This window comes from Aquarana catesbeiana, linkage group LG01 (genome assembly GCF_042186555.1).
Source record: "Aquarana catesbeiana isolate 2022-GZ linkage group LG01, ASM4218655v1, whole genome shotgun sequence".
NCBI lineage: Eukaryota > Metazoa > Chordata > Amphibia > Anura > Ranidae > Aquarana > Aquarana catesbeiana.
In genome coordinates this window covers 236,221,792-236,238,554 of record NC_133324.1, presented here as the reverse complement: position 1 = coordinate 236,238,554, position 16,763 = coordinate 236,221,792, and the positions used below count along the sequence as shown (strand labels likewise).

General features: G+C 42.6%; 1 protein-coding gene across 1 annotated transcript in view; it reads right to left on the bottom strand.

Annotated features, from left to right (window-relative positions):
- Positions 1-16,763, bottom strand: part of NAA25 (N-alpha-acetyltransferase 25, NatB auxiliary subunit) — a 102,832-nt gene that overhangs the window by 24,031 nt on the left and 62,038 nt on the right. Inside the window, exons 13-17 of the mRNA XM_073626004.1 lie at positions 10,604-10,690; positions 9,558-9,738; positions 2,394-2,493; positions 1,951-2,102; positions 1,718-1,843 (exon numbers count right to left, since the gene is read on the bottom strand). Of these exons, the coding sequence (XP_073482105.1) occupies positions 1,718-1,843; positions 1,951-2,102; positions 2,394-2,493; positions 9,558-9,738; positions 10,604-10,690 (646 nt within the window). The remainder of the gene's footprint in view (positions 1-1,717; positions 1,844-1,950; positions 2,103-2,393; positions 2,494-9,557; positions 9,739-10,603; positions 10,691-16,763) is intronic.

Genomic DNA, 16,763 nt, shown 5'->3' with positions numbered 1-16,763 from the left:
TCAAAAGGGAACTTCCGGGTCTGGTTGCCATAGGAATGGACCATGGCCCTAGCACTCTGCAGTTAAAAACACTCATTTCATCACATGCCAAGGTGAGACTCAAACACAGGATCCAGTGCCGAAGCGAACATTACAAGCTGGCCCCACTTTGGATCCAGGTACGGTTCCCAGGGTCACCTTACAAGAGTCATTCATCTATCCAGAAACTGCTAGTGAACCATGAATGCAGCAAGCAGTCAAATCTTGACAAGTGTCAAACGAGGTAAAATAAATCTGGTGAAAAATAGTACGAAATTCTTCTCCAAAAAGAGGACACTGGATCCTCATGAAATGTCTGGAGTTATACGAGGACACTAGTGGGCAGAACCAGGAAAGCTTTTGCCAGCAAACAATCACCTTAAGGTAGCAGCATATAACCCATGTCCTGTATTGCACGATAAAGATATTACACATTTAGGTTTCTAGGAGATGTGTGGTTCACTGTCAAATTTTGTATTAACTGAAACTTCAATATGTGCCAATAATCAATGCTGTTTCAAATATACTATTTAGAACAGAAGCGGGATTGAATCTACAATAAACTTTTAAAGGCCATTCCACCAAAAAGTGATTTTTCAGAACTGGTTAGATCTAAAAGTTAAACCACCTGACAGCTTGTTGGGTTTCCACACTCTTGGATTTGCTTATTTTACATTATGGAAAATGCAACAAGAAGAGTTGGAGCAAATAGTCAGAAAATTATGACAGGGAGATGTCACTGTTGGCGTGCCAGAGGCTGACTAAGCCCTCCTATGAATTAAAAGAATACTTTTGGATGGACTGACATGTTCACTAGTTTTTGCAAGGATTTTACAAGGCAATTGAGGACGTGTTCAATTTGTCAAACCAAAAATAAAACTGCAAATTCAGTCTTCTGTACTGCATAAAGGTCACAGAACAAGCCAGATTATCTCTATCTACTGACCTGTCAAGTTAAGTTAAAAGCATTACGTTTAATTCTACAATTCTTTTCATCTTAAAGAGGAGCTCCAAGCTCCTTCAGAAAAAAAGGTAAAAAGTCAGCAGCTACAAACACTGTAGCTGCTGACTTTTAATATATGGACACTCACTAGTCCAGGGATCCTGAAATGTCCTCATCGGAGCCGATTCTTCAATTGGCTGCAGGCGCCAAAAACTATAATAAGGGAAACCGGAAGTAAAGCCTTGCGGCTTTCACAGAGAGTTTCTTACTGTGCATGCCCAAGTCGCGATGCGCCTTGTGAATGGTCTCGTAGTCCTCTGGGACCTGTGATGTGAAACAGAAGACTGCGGGGGGGGGGGCTGAACTTCCAGCTCAGTTCACCGTGGCGATCTGAACAGAAAGTGGGAGTGGGTACCTGTCAAAAACAGGTACCCGCACCCCCCCCCCCCCAAAAAGTGCCAAAGGTGGCAGGGGAGGGTGCAAACAAGTGGAGCTATCCCTTTTGGGTGGAGCTCTGCTTTAATTTGAGACTTATCCATAGTCAGAATTCACTGATCAATTAATCAATGCTGTCGGTTATGATTATGTGGAAATTTTCCAATTTCAGTAGGTAAACTTCTGTACAACCAGCCTTCCCACACATGGATCGAAATTTCCCACTGAACCAGCCAAATTTTGATCCATGTATGGCCAGCTTTAGGAAACACACATTTTTCTAAACTGTGACTACACGGTTTCTGAAGTTTTTTGTTTTACCCATTTGGTGCGTCCCAGCTGAAAAGAACAGTCAGATCCCGGTTATCTCTTAAGTCCTTCCATGGAATGTCATCCTCCTCTGGAATCAAACACATTGACTTGACACTATCTTCCAGACTGCTGGAGCTGATGGAAAAAATATTTCAGTAACAAAAAGGAACACAACACAATACAAGGCAATACAAGCTGTGAAACATGCAACAGTGTTAGCCAGAAAGAAAAGAACTACTCACATATGTGCTTCAAGTAAAAGGTCCAGTAACATTCGTTCAGTGCGAACTTGTGCAAAATGCAGAGAACTGTTCAGCCGGTTCCTAAAATCAATAAATTCTGGGATTTTCTCAAAGGCTCCATATTTATAAGCTTGTATAATATATTCTGAGGTCTATAAAAATCAGAGAAAAAAAAAAAAAAAGGTTAAAACCAGGAGAAATTAACAAATGAAAAACACAAATACAAAAAAGGTAAAAAAAAAAAAATGAATAAGGCTCTACTGCTTAACTCGTTCCCACAGGCTGTATGCATATATGTGGCCTCTGGGCCAATGGGCTTTAACAACGAGCGTCAGTAAATATGCATCCATAGGGAACGCAACTAAAAGGTCATGAGATGCTCTCGATCCATGATTGGGAGCACTTTTTACTGGCAGACTAAAATGCCTAAATAAAATACTCACATCTTTCTGGTTTGAGTGGAAAAACCTTAGTGCGGCATTGCAGGCTTGTGATGCAGAGTTATAGTGACCCAACGGTCCTGCAAAACGAGTCAGCAGATAACTGCAAAATAAGAATTACGGTTACATTCCTTCCTGCATAATGCAGCCATTTTCCAACATTAAAGTGTGTGGAAACTGCAACAATGAGCTCCTCTGATTTAGAAGAGCTACTTAAAAGGCAATGTAAAATCTAACAATGAAATGTGCTTATTTGCTCCCTTTTCGTCTGTTAAATATACCACTGGATACTTTGTTACAGCATTCAATAGGTGCACAAAAAAAAAAATACAGTTATCTCGAACATTCCCATCAGCTCTGTTCAATTCTTCTGGCAAAAAAGCTTGCCAGGGCCACACCTAGTGTACACTCATAACTCAACTCACTCTAAGGCTCCAGTTTATCAGCAAGCAATAAAGGAGTGACCAAGGCAGTAGGGAGGGGCCTGTGTCATGTATTGTTGTTCAAAAAAAGGATATTACAGGTAAGTCAAAATTCTGTTATCCTAATTGTACAATACAAGTGGTTTGCGTTCAAAGATCATGGGACATCCCCAGACAATAAACTGAGTGGTTGGCAACAATATAGCAAACAAAAGTGCCAATGGGTCCACAATGAGAAAACAAGGGTTAAGTTAACAGAATTCACTCAGATAAATGCTTGAAGCACCTGGCAGATGTATATTATATTAACCATGGTCTGAACATCCACCTGGTAAAACCTGGAGAATATGTGAACAGAGGACCAGGTGGCAGCCTTGCATATGTGGGATACAGCTGAAAAGCCCAAGACACCAACAATCCTGCTGCAATGAGCTCTGAGGAGGGAGGAACCTTTTCCTCAAGGGCATAAGCTCTGAAAGATGCAGAGAGGAAGGCTGTTTTGAGCTTGTAGAAAGCCTCAACTGTTTCAGGAGGCCAGGTTCTTGCATTAGCGCCCTTCCGGGTTAAATAAGTGATTGGGGTCACCAGAGAGGAGTAATCGGGAATTAACTGGTGATAAAAATTGTAAATCGCCAACTCAGGGTTCCCCAGGGTGTGGAGTCTAAGCCCCAACCTGCTTCTTTACTAGAGCCCCTGATGGTGGGGATGGACTTGCAGCAAGCTGAAACCAGGTCGCAGCCCCCAGGTACACCTAGCTGATGATGCAGAGACCACTCGCGAGTACAATAGTAAACAAAAGCAAATCCAGAAGACAAGCCAAGGCCAGGGCGGGCAGCAAACAAGCACAGACAATAAATGAAGCTGGGGTCGGTACACAGGTAGTCAGACACAGTATAAGGGGAGTACACTAATATTAGAAAAGCACACGGATGTAAGAAAAGCACACGGATGTAAGAAAAGCACACGCATATAAGTAAAGCACACGCATATAAGTAAAGCACATTCCCAGCATGCCAATTACATTTGTTTGTGCGTCCATGTATGTTGAGCGGGGCACAATTTTTTTTTGCGGGGGGTGGGGGTTTGTTGAGTGATGTACATTGCCTACCCTTTGAAATTTTCCACATTTTGTCATGTTACAACCAAAACCAAAAACGTAAATTAATTTTATTGGGATTTTATGTATAAAACCAAACTCCAGGCACAGTGCCACTGCATGGGGGTTGGGCTTTAAAAATCCTTTTCAATAGGATGAATCTCAGCAAAAGGTTTAGGAGGATTGAACATGATGCACAAGGCCCCACACTTGAAAATGTGTGTACCTTAAAGTGGTCGTAACCTTAAAAATATTAACTGCCAGACCCTCTCTTTTATCCAGTCATCCTACACAGTGTACATGTTTGTTGAAAACGATGCCCCTAAATACATTTTTTTTTTCCAGATCTCTTCTGGCTGGTCAGTTTTTTTTTTTAGAATCATACTTACCTAGGTGGATGCAGCATCAGTCCCCCGCTGGCTCTAAAGCTCCATACACACGATAGGACTTTGTACAAACTTTCCCTTGGATTTTTGTACAAAGGGCGTTGGCCATAAGTTTGTATTTCATATAGACGGCAGGACTTTTCCAGCCAACTTTCACTAAATCACGTGGTTTTTCAGCTCTTTACCACCACCCTTTGGTCAACTTCTGTATTGTTGTCTGATATTGTGTCAATCTTGCCACTTTTATCGTTGAGATTGACAAATTGCGAGCTGGGTTCACACTGGTGCGGGGATCCGACTTGGATCCCCGCCAATGCCAGGCACTGTTTGGTATGAATCTTGAGGGGGAACGCCACCCCAAATTTTAAATAAAAAAACGGCATGGGTTCCCCTCCAGGGGCATACCAGGCCCTTAGATCTGGTATGGATTTTAAGGGGAACCCCCTACGCCGAAAAACGGTGTGGGGGTCCCCCCCAAAATCCATACCAGACCCTTATCCGAGCACGCAGCCCGGCCGGTCAGGAAAGGGGTTGTGGGGACGAGCGAGCGCCCCCCCCCCAGCCGTACCAGGCCACATGCCCTCAACATGGGTGCCCTGCGGCCCCCCCACCCCAAAGCACCTTGTCCCCATGTTGATGAGGACAAGGGCCTCTTCCCGACAACTCTGGCCATTGGTTGTCGGGGTCTGCGGGCGGGGGGCTTATCGGAGTCCGGAGCCCCCTTTAATAAGGGGGCCCCCAGATCCCACTCCCCACCCTTTGTGAATGAGTATGGGGTACATCGTACACCTACCCATTCACCTAGGGAAAAAAGTGTCAATAAAAAAAAAATTAAAAAAAAACACAGTACATGGGTTTTTAAAGGAATTAGGCAGCTCTGGGGGTCTTTTTCCGACTTCGGGGTTCTCTCCGGCATCTTCTCCCAGTGTCTGGATCTTCTGCCGGCTCCTCCGCCGCTCTTTTGCTAGCGGTGGCCCGGACTTCTGGATCGTCTTCTTCCGATGTTGACACGACGCTCTCTCAGCGCTCCTCAATGGACTTATATAGGCGGTGACCTCGCCCCCTTATGAGGTCACAGTCCCAGGGCATGCTGGGACTGTGACCTCATAAGGGGGCGTGGTCATGACATCCAATGACCATGTCCCCTTATGAGGTCACAGTCCCAGCATGCCCCGGGACTGCGACCTCAAAAGGGGACGGGGTCACGCCTATATAAGTCCATTGCGGAGCGCTCAGAGAGCATTCCAGCTGGAGAGAGCGTTGTGTCAACATCGCAAGAAGAGAAGAGGGAAGAAGACGATCCAGAAGTCTGGGCAACCGCTAGCAAAAGAGCGGCAGAAGATAGCAGAGGAGCCAGCAGAAGATCCGGACACCGGGAGAAGACGCCAGAGAGACCCCCGAAGAAGGAAGAAGACCCCGGAGCTGCCTAATAAATTACTTTAAAAACCTGTGTACTGTTTTTTTATTGACAGTTTTTTCCCTAGGTGAATGGGTAGGGGTACGATGTACCCCATACTCATTCACAAAGGGTGGGGGACCGGGATCTGGGGGCCCCCTTATTAAAGGGGGCTCCCGGATTCCGATAAGCCCCCCGCCGCAGACCCCCACAACCAACGGCCAGGGAAGAGGCCCTTGTCCTCATCAACATGGGGACAAAGTGCTTTGGGGTGGGGGGGCCGCAGGGCGCCCCCCTCACCCAAAGCACCCACCCCCCCATGTTGAGGGCATGCGGCCTGGTACGGCTCAGGAGGGGTGGGGGCGCTCGCTCGTCCCCAACCCCTTCCCTGATCGGCCGGGCTGTGTGCTCGGATAAGGGACTGGTATGGATTTTGGGGGGGACCCCCACGCCGTTTCTCAGCGTAGGGGGTTCCCCTTACAATCCATACCAGACCGAAGGGCCTGTATTCCCCCAGAGGGGAATTCCCCCTCGCGCCCGCCGCAGTAGGAAAATATGGTTTTTCTATTGCAGCCAGCGTGAGATGTACAGTACCCTGTCGCCGAGAACCAGCGCGATCAGATCATGCTGGAAACATTCTCACGGCTGCGTACTGTAGTTTGTACAAAAGTCTGATGCCTTTGTGTACACACGATTGGACTTTGCTCCATCGGATTTTTGTTGACATGTCAGTCACCGCTGTCTGTTCCAGTGAGCGGCAGTTGAGTGGACGAAAATGCCTTGTTGATGTCAGGTCAGAGGAAAATGGGCATCTGCCTGGTTTGAGAAAAACAGTTACTCAAATACTCGTTACAACCAAGGTATGCAGAATACCATCACTGAACGCACAACACATCAAACCTTGAAGCAGATGGGCTACAGCAGCAGAATACCACACTGGGTGCCATTCCTGTCAGATAAGAGGAAGAAACTGAGGCTAAAACTCGCACAGGCTCACCAAAATTGGGCAACAGAAGATTGGAAAAATGTTGCCTGGTCTAATGAGTCTCGATTTCAGCTGCGACATTCAGATGGTCAGAATCTGGTGTAAACAACATGAAAGCATGGATCCATCCTGCCTTGTATCAACAGCTCAGGTTGGTGGTGTCATGTTGTGGTGGGGGCTATTTTCTTAGCACAACACTTTGGGTCCCTTAGTACCTATTGAGCATCAATTAAATGCCACTGAGTATCTTATTAAAAGCTAGGAACCAGAGTGGACATACAGAGAAACCCCGTCTTTCCTTATCTACAACACTGGGCCTACCAGAAGAAGTAAAGGTTTCATCCGTCACAATGGAACTACCCTCATAGCTGTATAGCACCCTGCAGCTAAATACACATACTTTGTGCCAAGGTTAATGCAGTATCCATTGTCCAAAGAAACATTACAGGCTGGTCAACTGGCTGACACCACGGGGCCCAATCCTTGTGGTAACACTGAGGGGTACAGATTCAGTAACTGCTAGATAACCTGGGAAATAAAAAGTCAGAAACCTGATAGAAATGTTAGGTGTTAAACCTCCTCCAGAATGATAGTGTCATTGGGTGGTGGATCTATAAAAAAAAAAAAACTGGAGTCTTACAGAGTTGTCAGGGTTATACGACTGCACACTAGGGATGGCCATAGCAATTTTTTTGGCATTGTCCAATCACCTGAAGTTAGTCTGCATATAAACTATGAAATATCAATACAGGTCCTGAGTGCTGTATTGTACGATTAAGATATTACATTTTTGTTCATGGTTTTAGGTTGGTCTTGAGCAATCATGTTTCTTGGAACAATTACTACACACAGCAGTGGCATTATTACATGAGCTAGGAAAAAGTTCTGAACACAGATTTATATCAATATTTTAGCCATCATCATGAACCATGATGTAAGTATGTAGGAACATACAGTATCTCACAAAAGTGAGTACACCCCTCACATTTTTGTAAATATTTTATTACGTTTTCATGTGACAACACTGAAAAAATGACACTTTGCTACAATGTAAAGTAGTGAGTGTACAGCTTGAATAACAGTGTAAATTTGCTGTCCCCTCAAAATAACTCAACACACAGCCATTAATGTCTAAACCGCTGGCAAAAAAAAGTGAGAACACCCCTAAGTAAAAATGTCCAAACTGGGCTCAACTAGCCATTTTCCCTCCCCGGTGTCATGTGAATTGTGTTACAAGGTCTCAGGTGTGAATGGGAAGCAGGTGTGTTAAATTTGGTGTTATCGCTCTCACTCTCTCATACTGGTCACTGGAAGATAAGCATGGCACCTCATGGCAAAGAGCTCTCTGAGGATCTGAAAAAAAAATAATTATTGCTCTACATAAAGATGGCCAAGGCTGTAAGAAGATTGCCAAGACCCTGAAACTGAGCCGCAGCACGGTGGCCAAGACTACAGTGGTTTAACAGGACAGGTTCCACTCAGAACAGGCCTCGCCATGGTCAACCAAAGAAGTTGAGTGCACGTGCTCAGAGTCATATCCAGAGGTTGATTTTGGGATATGACGTATGAATACTGCCAGCATTGCTGCAGAGGTTGAAGGGGTGGGAATCAGCCTGTCAGCGCCCAGGCCATACGCTGCACATTGCATCAAATTAGTCTGCTGTTGTCCCAGAAGGAAGCCTCTTCTAAAGATGATGCACAAGAAAGCCCGCAGTTTGCTGAAGACAAGCAGACTATGGATTACTAGAACCATGTCCTGTGGCTTGATGAGACCAAGATAGACTTGGTTGGCTCAGATGGGGGTCAAGCGCGTGTGGCGGCAACCAGGTGAGGAGAACAAAGACAAGTGTGTCTTGACTACACTCAAGCATGTTGATGGGAGTGTCATGGTCTGGGGCTGCATGAGTGCTGCCGGTACTGGGGAGCTACAGTTCATTGAGGGAATCACGAATGCCAACATGTACTGTGACATACTGAAGCAGAGCATGATCCCCTCTCTACGGAGACTGGGCCGCAGGGCAGTATTACAACATAATGATCCCAAACACATCTCCAAGATAACCACTGCCTTGCTAAAGAAGCTGAGGGTAAAGGTGATGGACTGGCCAAGCGTGTCTTTCAGACCTAAACCCTATTGAGCATTCTCAAACGGAAGGTGGAGGAGCGCAAGGTCTCCAACATCCACCAGCTCCGTGATGTCGTCATTGAGCAGTGGAAGAGGACTCCAGTGGCAACCTGTGAAGCTCTGGTGAATTCCATGCCCAAGAGGGTTAAGGCAGTGCTGGAAAATAATGGTGGCCACACAAAATATTGACACTTTGAGCCATAATTGGACATTTTCACTAAGGGGTGTACTCACTTTTGTTGCCAGCAGTTTAGACAATAATGGCTGTGTGTCAAGTTATTTTGAGGGGGCAGCAAATTTACACTGTTATTACAAGCTGTACACTCACTACTTTACATTTTAGCAAAGTGTAATTTCTTCAGTGTTGTCACATTTAAAGATATAATAAAATATTTACAAAAATGTGAGGGGTGTTCTCACTTTTGTGAGATACTGTATGTATACAGCAATTATAAAAGAAGCACTCCTAGAGTTAAAGCAGGTGCTATGACATAGATAGAGAGAATTAGAGAATTGAACAATGGGGTCAGAAAAAAAAAAATATAGAAAGCTGGTTTATGAACACAGGAAATATATATGGACACAATGAGGAAGATTTACGATTGGTTACTATGCACAGCTGCACCCGTTCCAGTAAATCTCCAATATAAACGTTAACAAAAATACTGGTACTTTGGAATATTTTTCAAACTGCAATATAGGTGGAAAGATCAGGGAAAAAACAAAAAACAAAAAAAAAACAAAACACAACACTTACCCAATTGTGTCATGTTGTATGTGTTTAGCATCCAGGCTGCTATACAGTTCCATAGCTGGCTCAAATGCTCCCAGTGTGCAGTAGGTGCGAATAAGCAGCAGTTTAAACTGGGCATTAGAAGGACTGTTATTTAATCCTTCTTCTAATAAAGTAAGAGCGTGCCAAACTGCCCAGTCTTCACCTGCACAAAGAAATCAAATTAAAGACTTTTGAATTCTCTTAAGTGAATGCTTAGGAGCTTTCTTTCCACAAAAGGCTACTAAAACAAAGTCTGCACTGGAAATTAGTGCTTAGAGAAACTTGGGCCACCATTGCTGAGCTCCTACTGAAAACAGCAGCTGTCTTGCTGGTCCATGGGCTTCGAGATGTTGCCGAAAGCCAAGTATGCAGATCAAGAGTTCCGACATTACTTGGATTTGCCATGTTGTTCTTGGTCAGTGATAAAAAAAAAAAAAAAAAAAGTCTTAAAGCCATAGAAAGCCAGGGAACTAGCATTTTCAGAAGGTGGTAAGCAATGCCAGCACCGGTATTTCTTTCCGTACAGGCTCCCAATAAGCCTGAATACCGTGACACTCTCAAAAATGACCACTACTATGGTATATGCCGCATCCATTCTGCCCAGTGAAATTCTGCCTTCAGGTGTGTACTCCCTTATGTCAAAAGCTAAACAAATGTGAAGTACATGCAATTCAATGGAACAGAACCTTTAAAGCATCAGGTGCTACAAGTGGAGATAAGAGGTGATAGATCAGTCAAAAAATGAAGGTCAAACTTTTTTTTTTTTTTTTTTTTTTTTGATAGCGGCTGTAAACTTTTTCTGCACTACCAGATATTTATTGCTGTCTATGCCAAATTACGGAGGTTTCCCCTCACTCGCAGTTGTGTCACCAGAACAGGAAGTGAGGGAAAATATCTCTCACTGGGACAAAGATTTCTTCACTTCAAAATGGACTTTTGGCTGTGGTTCATTAAAAAAATCTCACTAAAGCATTTTATTTTGAGTGTTCTATAAACAGCAAGTACTCCCAAATAAAGCATATACTTACCACTAAGCCACATATCTAGGAGTAAGTGGGCTCCTATGAGACAGTAGTAATCAGAGAATTGCAGCTCTGTTTTCAGACAGGACTTTCCTAATGGGAAGAACAATGGAAACACTGGGTAAAAAAAATCTCAAGGTTCCTAACAATCATAGACTGTATCAAATCAACAGAACATTTGAGTGGAGGAGTCTCTGGTAGAATGTTCATTATCCAAACTCACATAAAAAAAACCTGGCCAAGACTTTAAACGCACACTCCTATTCATATATACCAAATATCTCATGTTTTCAAACAAAAAATAAAGGTAAATAGAAGGAACATACACTCATGCCTAATTCTACCAATACAAAAGCAGAAAAAAAACAGAATTTATTCACATAATCATCACCAGAATACTTGGCCAAGTAGAAAGGAGAAAAAAAAGGGCAGTGTCCTCCTGTGCTTCAAAGGGCTCCCACTATTGAGTAAATGCCACTGGATTTCTCTACAAAAATCTCACAGTATAATCTATACAATTCAATAGGTAATCAAATTTCATATATTCTGTTGGCACAAAAGCACTTCCCATATATAGAACTGCTTTCATTCCAATATAGGACCTTATAACAACTGAGTTTCATCAATATAGAGTCAATCTTCCACAATATTTCATGTGAGCAGTAGGAAACGTGTGGTCAACACCTCTAGGCATACACTGGGGACGGAAAGTATTCAGACCCCCTTACATTTTTCACTCTTTGTTATATTGCAGCCATTTGCTAAAATAATTTAAGTTACTTTTTTTCCTCAATGTACACACAGCACCCCATATTGACAGAAAAACACAGAATTGTTGACATTTTTGCAGATTTATTAAAATAAAAGAAAAACTGAAATATCACATGGTCCTAAGTTTTCAGACCCTTTGCTGTGACACTCATATATTTAAGTTAGGTGTTGTCCATTTCTTCTGATCATCCTTGAGATGGTTCTACACCTTCATTTGAGTCCAGCTGTGTTTGATTATACTGAATGGACTTGATTAAAAAAAGCCACACACCTGTTTATATAAGACCTTACAACTCACAGTGCATATCAGAGCAAATGAGAATCATAAGGTCAAAGGAACTGCCTGAAGAGCTCAGAGACAGAATTGTGGCAAGGCACAGATCTGGCCAAGGTTACAAAAAAAGTTCCTAACAGCACAGTAGCCTCCATAATCCTTAAATGGAAGACGTTTGGGACGACCAGAACCCTTCCTAGAGCTGGCCGTCCGGCCAAACTGAGCTATCGGGGGAGAAGAGCCTTGGTGAGAAAGGTAAAGGAGAACCAAAAAGATCACTGTGGCTGAGCTCCAGAGATGCAGTCGGGAGAAAGTTGTAGAAAGTCAACCATCACTGCAGCCCTCCACCAGTTGGGGCTTTATGGCAGAGTGGCCCGACGGAAGCCTCTCCTCAGTGCAAGACACATGAAAGCCCGCATGGAGTTTGCTTAAAAAAAAAAAAAAAAAAAAAACACCTGAAGAAATCCAAAATGGTGAGAAATAAGATTCTCTGGTCTGATGAGACCAAGATAGAACTTTTTGGACTTAATTCTAAGCATTATGTGTGGAGAAAACCAGGCACTGCTCATCACCTGTCCAATACAGTAACATCCTATTTCTGTTCCAAATCTAAATGCACTGCCACTGCAGATCTCAAATTGAAGACAAGACTGTCAGACGTGACCCTGCATCTCTGAACATATTTAAATAGTTTTGCCAAAGTTAATGGCAGGTCAACACATTGTCCACCAGCTCTGTATTTCACTCCATGCATTGCCTGCACCCTCCTTGGGTGCCTTCTGGTGAACCAAGAGCGGGACCTTTTATCATCTATCCACAAATATCAGATTCTACATCTGGACATACCACCTGGAACGCCATGACTTCTCTTCATTTCTCAGGTAAGATCACTATGCATAAGTAGATCTCCCAGTGATTGAGCTTTCCTAAACATACAGTGGATATAAAAAGTCTACACACCCCTGTTAAAACGTCAGGTTTCTGCGACGTAAAAAAACCCCACAAAAATAATTTCAGAAGTTTTTCCACCTTTAATGTGACCTATAAACTGTACAACTCAACTGAACAACAAACTGACATCTTTTAGCTGGAGGGAAGTAAAAAAATAAATACGGTTACATAAGTGTGCACACCCTTAACCACTTGCCGACCGCCGCACGTCGATGTACATCCAAAGTTTGGTGGCGGATATTGTTATGGCAGCAGCTAGCTGCCATAACCCCGGTATCCCCGTTTTCGTGCGGCGGTCGGCTTTTAGATAAAAGTGATCTCTGCGGCGGAGTCTCCACGGGATCACTTTTATCGGTGACGGGAAAGGGCCCCCCCCCTCCCGCCACAATTCGGTGCCCTCCGCCGCATACCGGAGCTGATTGCGTCCGTCTCCCTACTGTGCCTGGAGACGAGTGAGGCTAAGATGGCGCCCACTCGTCTCCATGACACTTCAAAACGTCACTTCCGCCCATACGTCTTAAAGGCACATTTTTTCAATTCATTTTTTTTTAAATGATTTTTTTTTTATTATTGCATTTTAATGTAAATATGAGATCTGAGGTCTTTTTGACCCCAGATCTCATATTTAAGAGATCCCGTCATGCTTTTTTTTCCTATTACAAGGGATGTTTACATTCCTTGTAATAGGAATAAAAGTGACACAATTTAAAAAAAAAAAAAAACAGGTGTAAAAATAAATAAAATCATGTAAAATAAAGATTTTTAAAAAAACCCCCGTCCCGACAAGCTCGCGCGCAGAAGCGAACGCATACGTAACACCCGCATATGAAAACAGTGGTCAAACCACACGTGAGGTATCGCCGCAATCGTTAGAGCAAGAGCAATAATTCTAGCCCTAGACCTCCTCTGTAACGCAAAACATGCAACCCGTAGAATTTTTTAAATGTCACCTATGGAGATTTTTGAGGGTAAAAGTTTGACGCCATTCCACGAGCGGGCGCAATTTTGAAGCATGACATGTTGGGTATCAATTTACTCGGCGTAACATTATCTTTCATAATATAAAAGAAATTGGGCTAACTTTACTGGTGTCTTATTTTTTTATTCAAAAAAGTGAATTGTTTCCAAAAAAAGCGTACTTGTAAGACCGCTGCGATGTGAAAAAAAGTATTGCAATGACTGCCATTTTATTCTCTAGGGTGTTAGAAAAAAAAAAAAAAAAAAACAATATATAATGTTTGGGGGTTCGAAGTAATTTTCTAGCAAAAAAAACTGTTGTAAACACCTAAATTCCAAAACGAGGCTGGTCCTTAAGTGGTTAAACGAATACTTTGTTGAAGTACCTTTTGATTTTTTTTTTACAGCACTCAGTCTTTTTGGGTATGAATCTATTAGCATGGCACATCTTGACTTGGCAATATCTGCCAACTCTTTGCAAAAACACTCCAAATCTGTCAGATTGTAAGGGCATCTCCTGTGCACAGTCCTCTTTAGATCATCCCACAGATTTTCAATTCAATTTAGTTCTGGGCTCTGGCTGGGCCATTCCAAAAACTTTAAATCTTCTTCTCGTGAAGCCATTCCTTTGTTGATTTGGATGTATGCTTTGGGTCCTGGTGGTGAAAGATGAAGTTCCTCTTGTGCCAATATTGACTGGTATTTGGAACTGTTCATAATTCCCTCTACCTTGACTAAGGCCCCTGTTCCAACTGAAGAAAAACAGCCCCAAAGCATGATGCTGCCACCACCATGCTTCACTGTGGGTATGGTGTCTTTGGTGATGTGCAGTGTTTTTGCACCAGACATATCTTTTGGCATTATGGCCAAAAAATTGAACCTTGGTTTCATCAGACCAGAACACAGTTTCCCACATGCTTTTTGGAGACTTTAGATGTGTTTTTGCAAAATTTAGCCAGGCTTAAATGTTTCTTTGTAAAAAAAAAAAAAGGCTTCCATCTTGCCACTCTACACCATAGCCCAGACATATGAAGAATACGGGAGATTGTTTTCACATGTACCACACAGCCAGTACTTGCCAGATATTCCTGCAGCTCCTTTAATGTTGCTGAAGGCCTCTTGGCAGTCTTCCTGACCAGTTTTCTTCTTGTCTTTTCAGCAATTTTGGAGGGACATCCAATTCTTGGTAATGTCACTGTTGTGCCACATTTTCTCCACTTGATGACTGTCTTCCATGGTATTTCTAATGCCTTGGAAATGATTTTGTACCCTTCTCCTGACTGATACCTTTTAACATTGAGATCCCTCTGATGTTTTGGATGCTCTCTGCGGACCATGGCTTTTGCTGCAGGATGCGACTAAGAAAATGTCAGGAAAGACCTACTAGAATAGTTGAACTTTATTTGAGGTTAATCACTGGCACTATAAATGATGGCAGGGGTGTAATGACTCTTATTTAACATGAGCTTAGATGCAAATGCTTAATCCTGAACACAGTTACAACCGTTATAAGAGGGTGTGCACACATATGCAAGCACATTTTAGTTAGTTTTTTTTTTTTTATACCCCCCCCAGCAAAAGATTTCAGTTTGTTTTTCAATTGAGTTGTACAGTTTATAGGTCACATTACAGGTGGAAAAAGTTTCTGGAATTATTTATCTGTCTAATTTTTTTATATCACAGAAACCTGACATTTTAACAGGGGTGTGTAGACTTTATATCCACTCTAGATCTGCTGGTATAAAACTTCTTGATCAGCTCATCCCTTGCTAAAAAATGCCAATATTTGGCACATACAGTATCTCCTTGAACTGCATTAAGAGGTGTGTGTATACCAGGGACTCAACGTACTTGTAACTTTAGTTTGCTCCTGTGTTTTTCTACCGGCATATAGAAGATCCCCTCTGTTACGCTCGTTGGTTCTTTGAAAAGCTTAAAGCCAGTTAAACTCTCTATACACTTTTTTACAATCTGGATTTAAGGGCACCTGCCTGGATCCCCCTTTACAGTTTTGCATTGTTTGTAACCCCTGGCCCGATTTCAACACTCAAATCCCCAAAAAAAGTCACCTGAGAATCACACATTGCGTTAGTGACATGCCGTAAATTACTGAGCCTCTTCTCTGGAGCTTGTCCATAAAATAAAGACGCCATTGATGTACCTAAACCAGGATGAGGATGGAGGATGTTGGCTCTATCTTTTATTTACTGTACCGTATTTGTGTGAGATTTGTGTGAATAAAATATGTTTGTACTTTTGTATTTGCATTACAGGTGTGGGACATGTGCCTTCTATTTACCTATTGGGTTAATTACATAACAGATCTTTATCTATGTAAAAATATAAGAGTGAGAGTTTAGAGTCTTTGCCAGGTTTTTCATTGGAGTTTGCTGCTTTTTTTTTTTTTGCATCATGTACTAACAGTGCAGTTGAAGACAGTAACTGCTCGTTTGGTCTCTGAAGAGCTAACTGTGGTGGATCACTTTAGAGACTGGTGCAGGCACAACCGAAGAAATGGATTCTTGAGAGCCGCACTCCGATCAAAGCCTTTATCAGTGGGAATGCTTCAGCAGTCCCACTATTGTTATTTGTTTTGATGGGGCCGTTTTGATGGGGGCCGTTTTTATGGGGGCCGTTTTGATGGCGGCAATTCAGCTATTCAGCATTCCCACGCATTTTCCCCAGGAAATGCATTTTCTAGTTTTAACTATAATTTTATTATTCCATACGTTTTTTGGCTCTGTGTAACTTCTGCATACTTTCAGCTATTAAAACAATTCAACTTTTAAAATGTTCAGCTCTTTCAGCTGAAGGGACTTTTTCAACTTTTTTTCTACTATTTATACTTTTTAAAATATTAAGCTTTTTAACACTTTTTTTAACATTGAAGTCAATGAGAGCATGCTTCAAATCCTTAAAATCTGCTTCTGCTCCCAAAAGTTTCAGCTCCTTCATACTTTCACCTACAGACGCCAAAATATTCAGCTATCTGGCTATATCTTTTCAGTTTGATATCTTTTACAGTTTTTGTGAAAAAGCTGTTTGTTTAGTGATAATTTCAGGAAATTTTATCGATTAAACAGAGTGTGTATTGGGCTGCTTAGAGTGGATGATGCCATAGCTAGAGCATAGAGCCTTAAAGAAATAATCTGAGTTCCTTCTCTATAAATTGCTCTCATGCCCACAAGATCTACTTGTCGCACACAATTTATA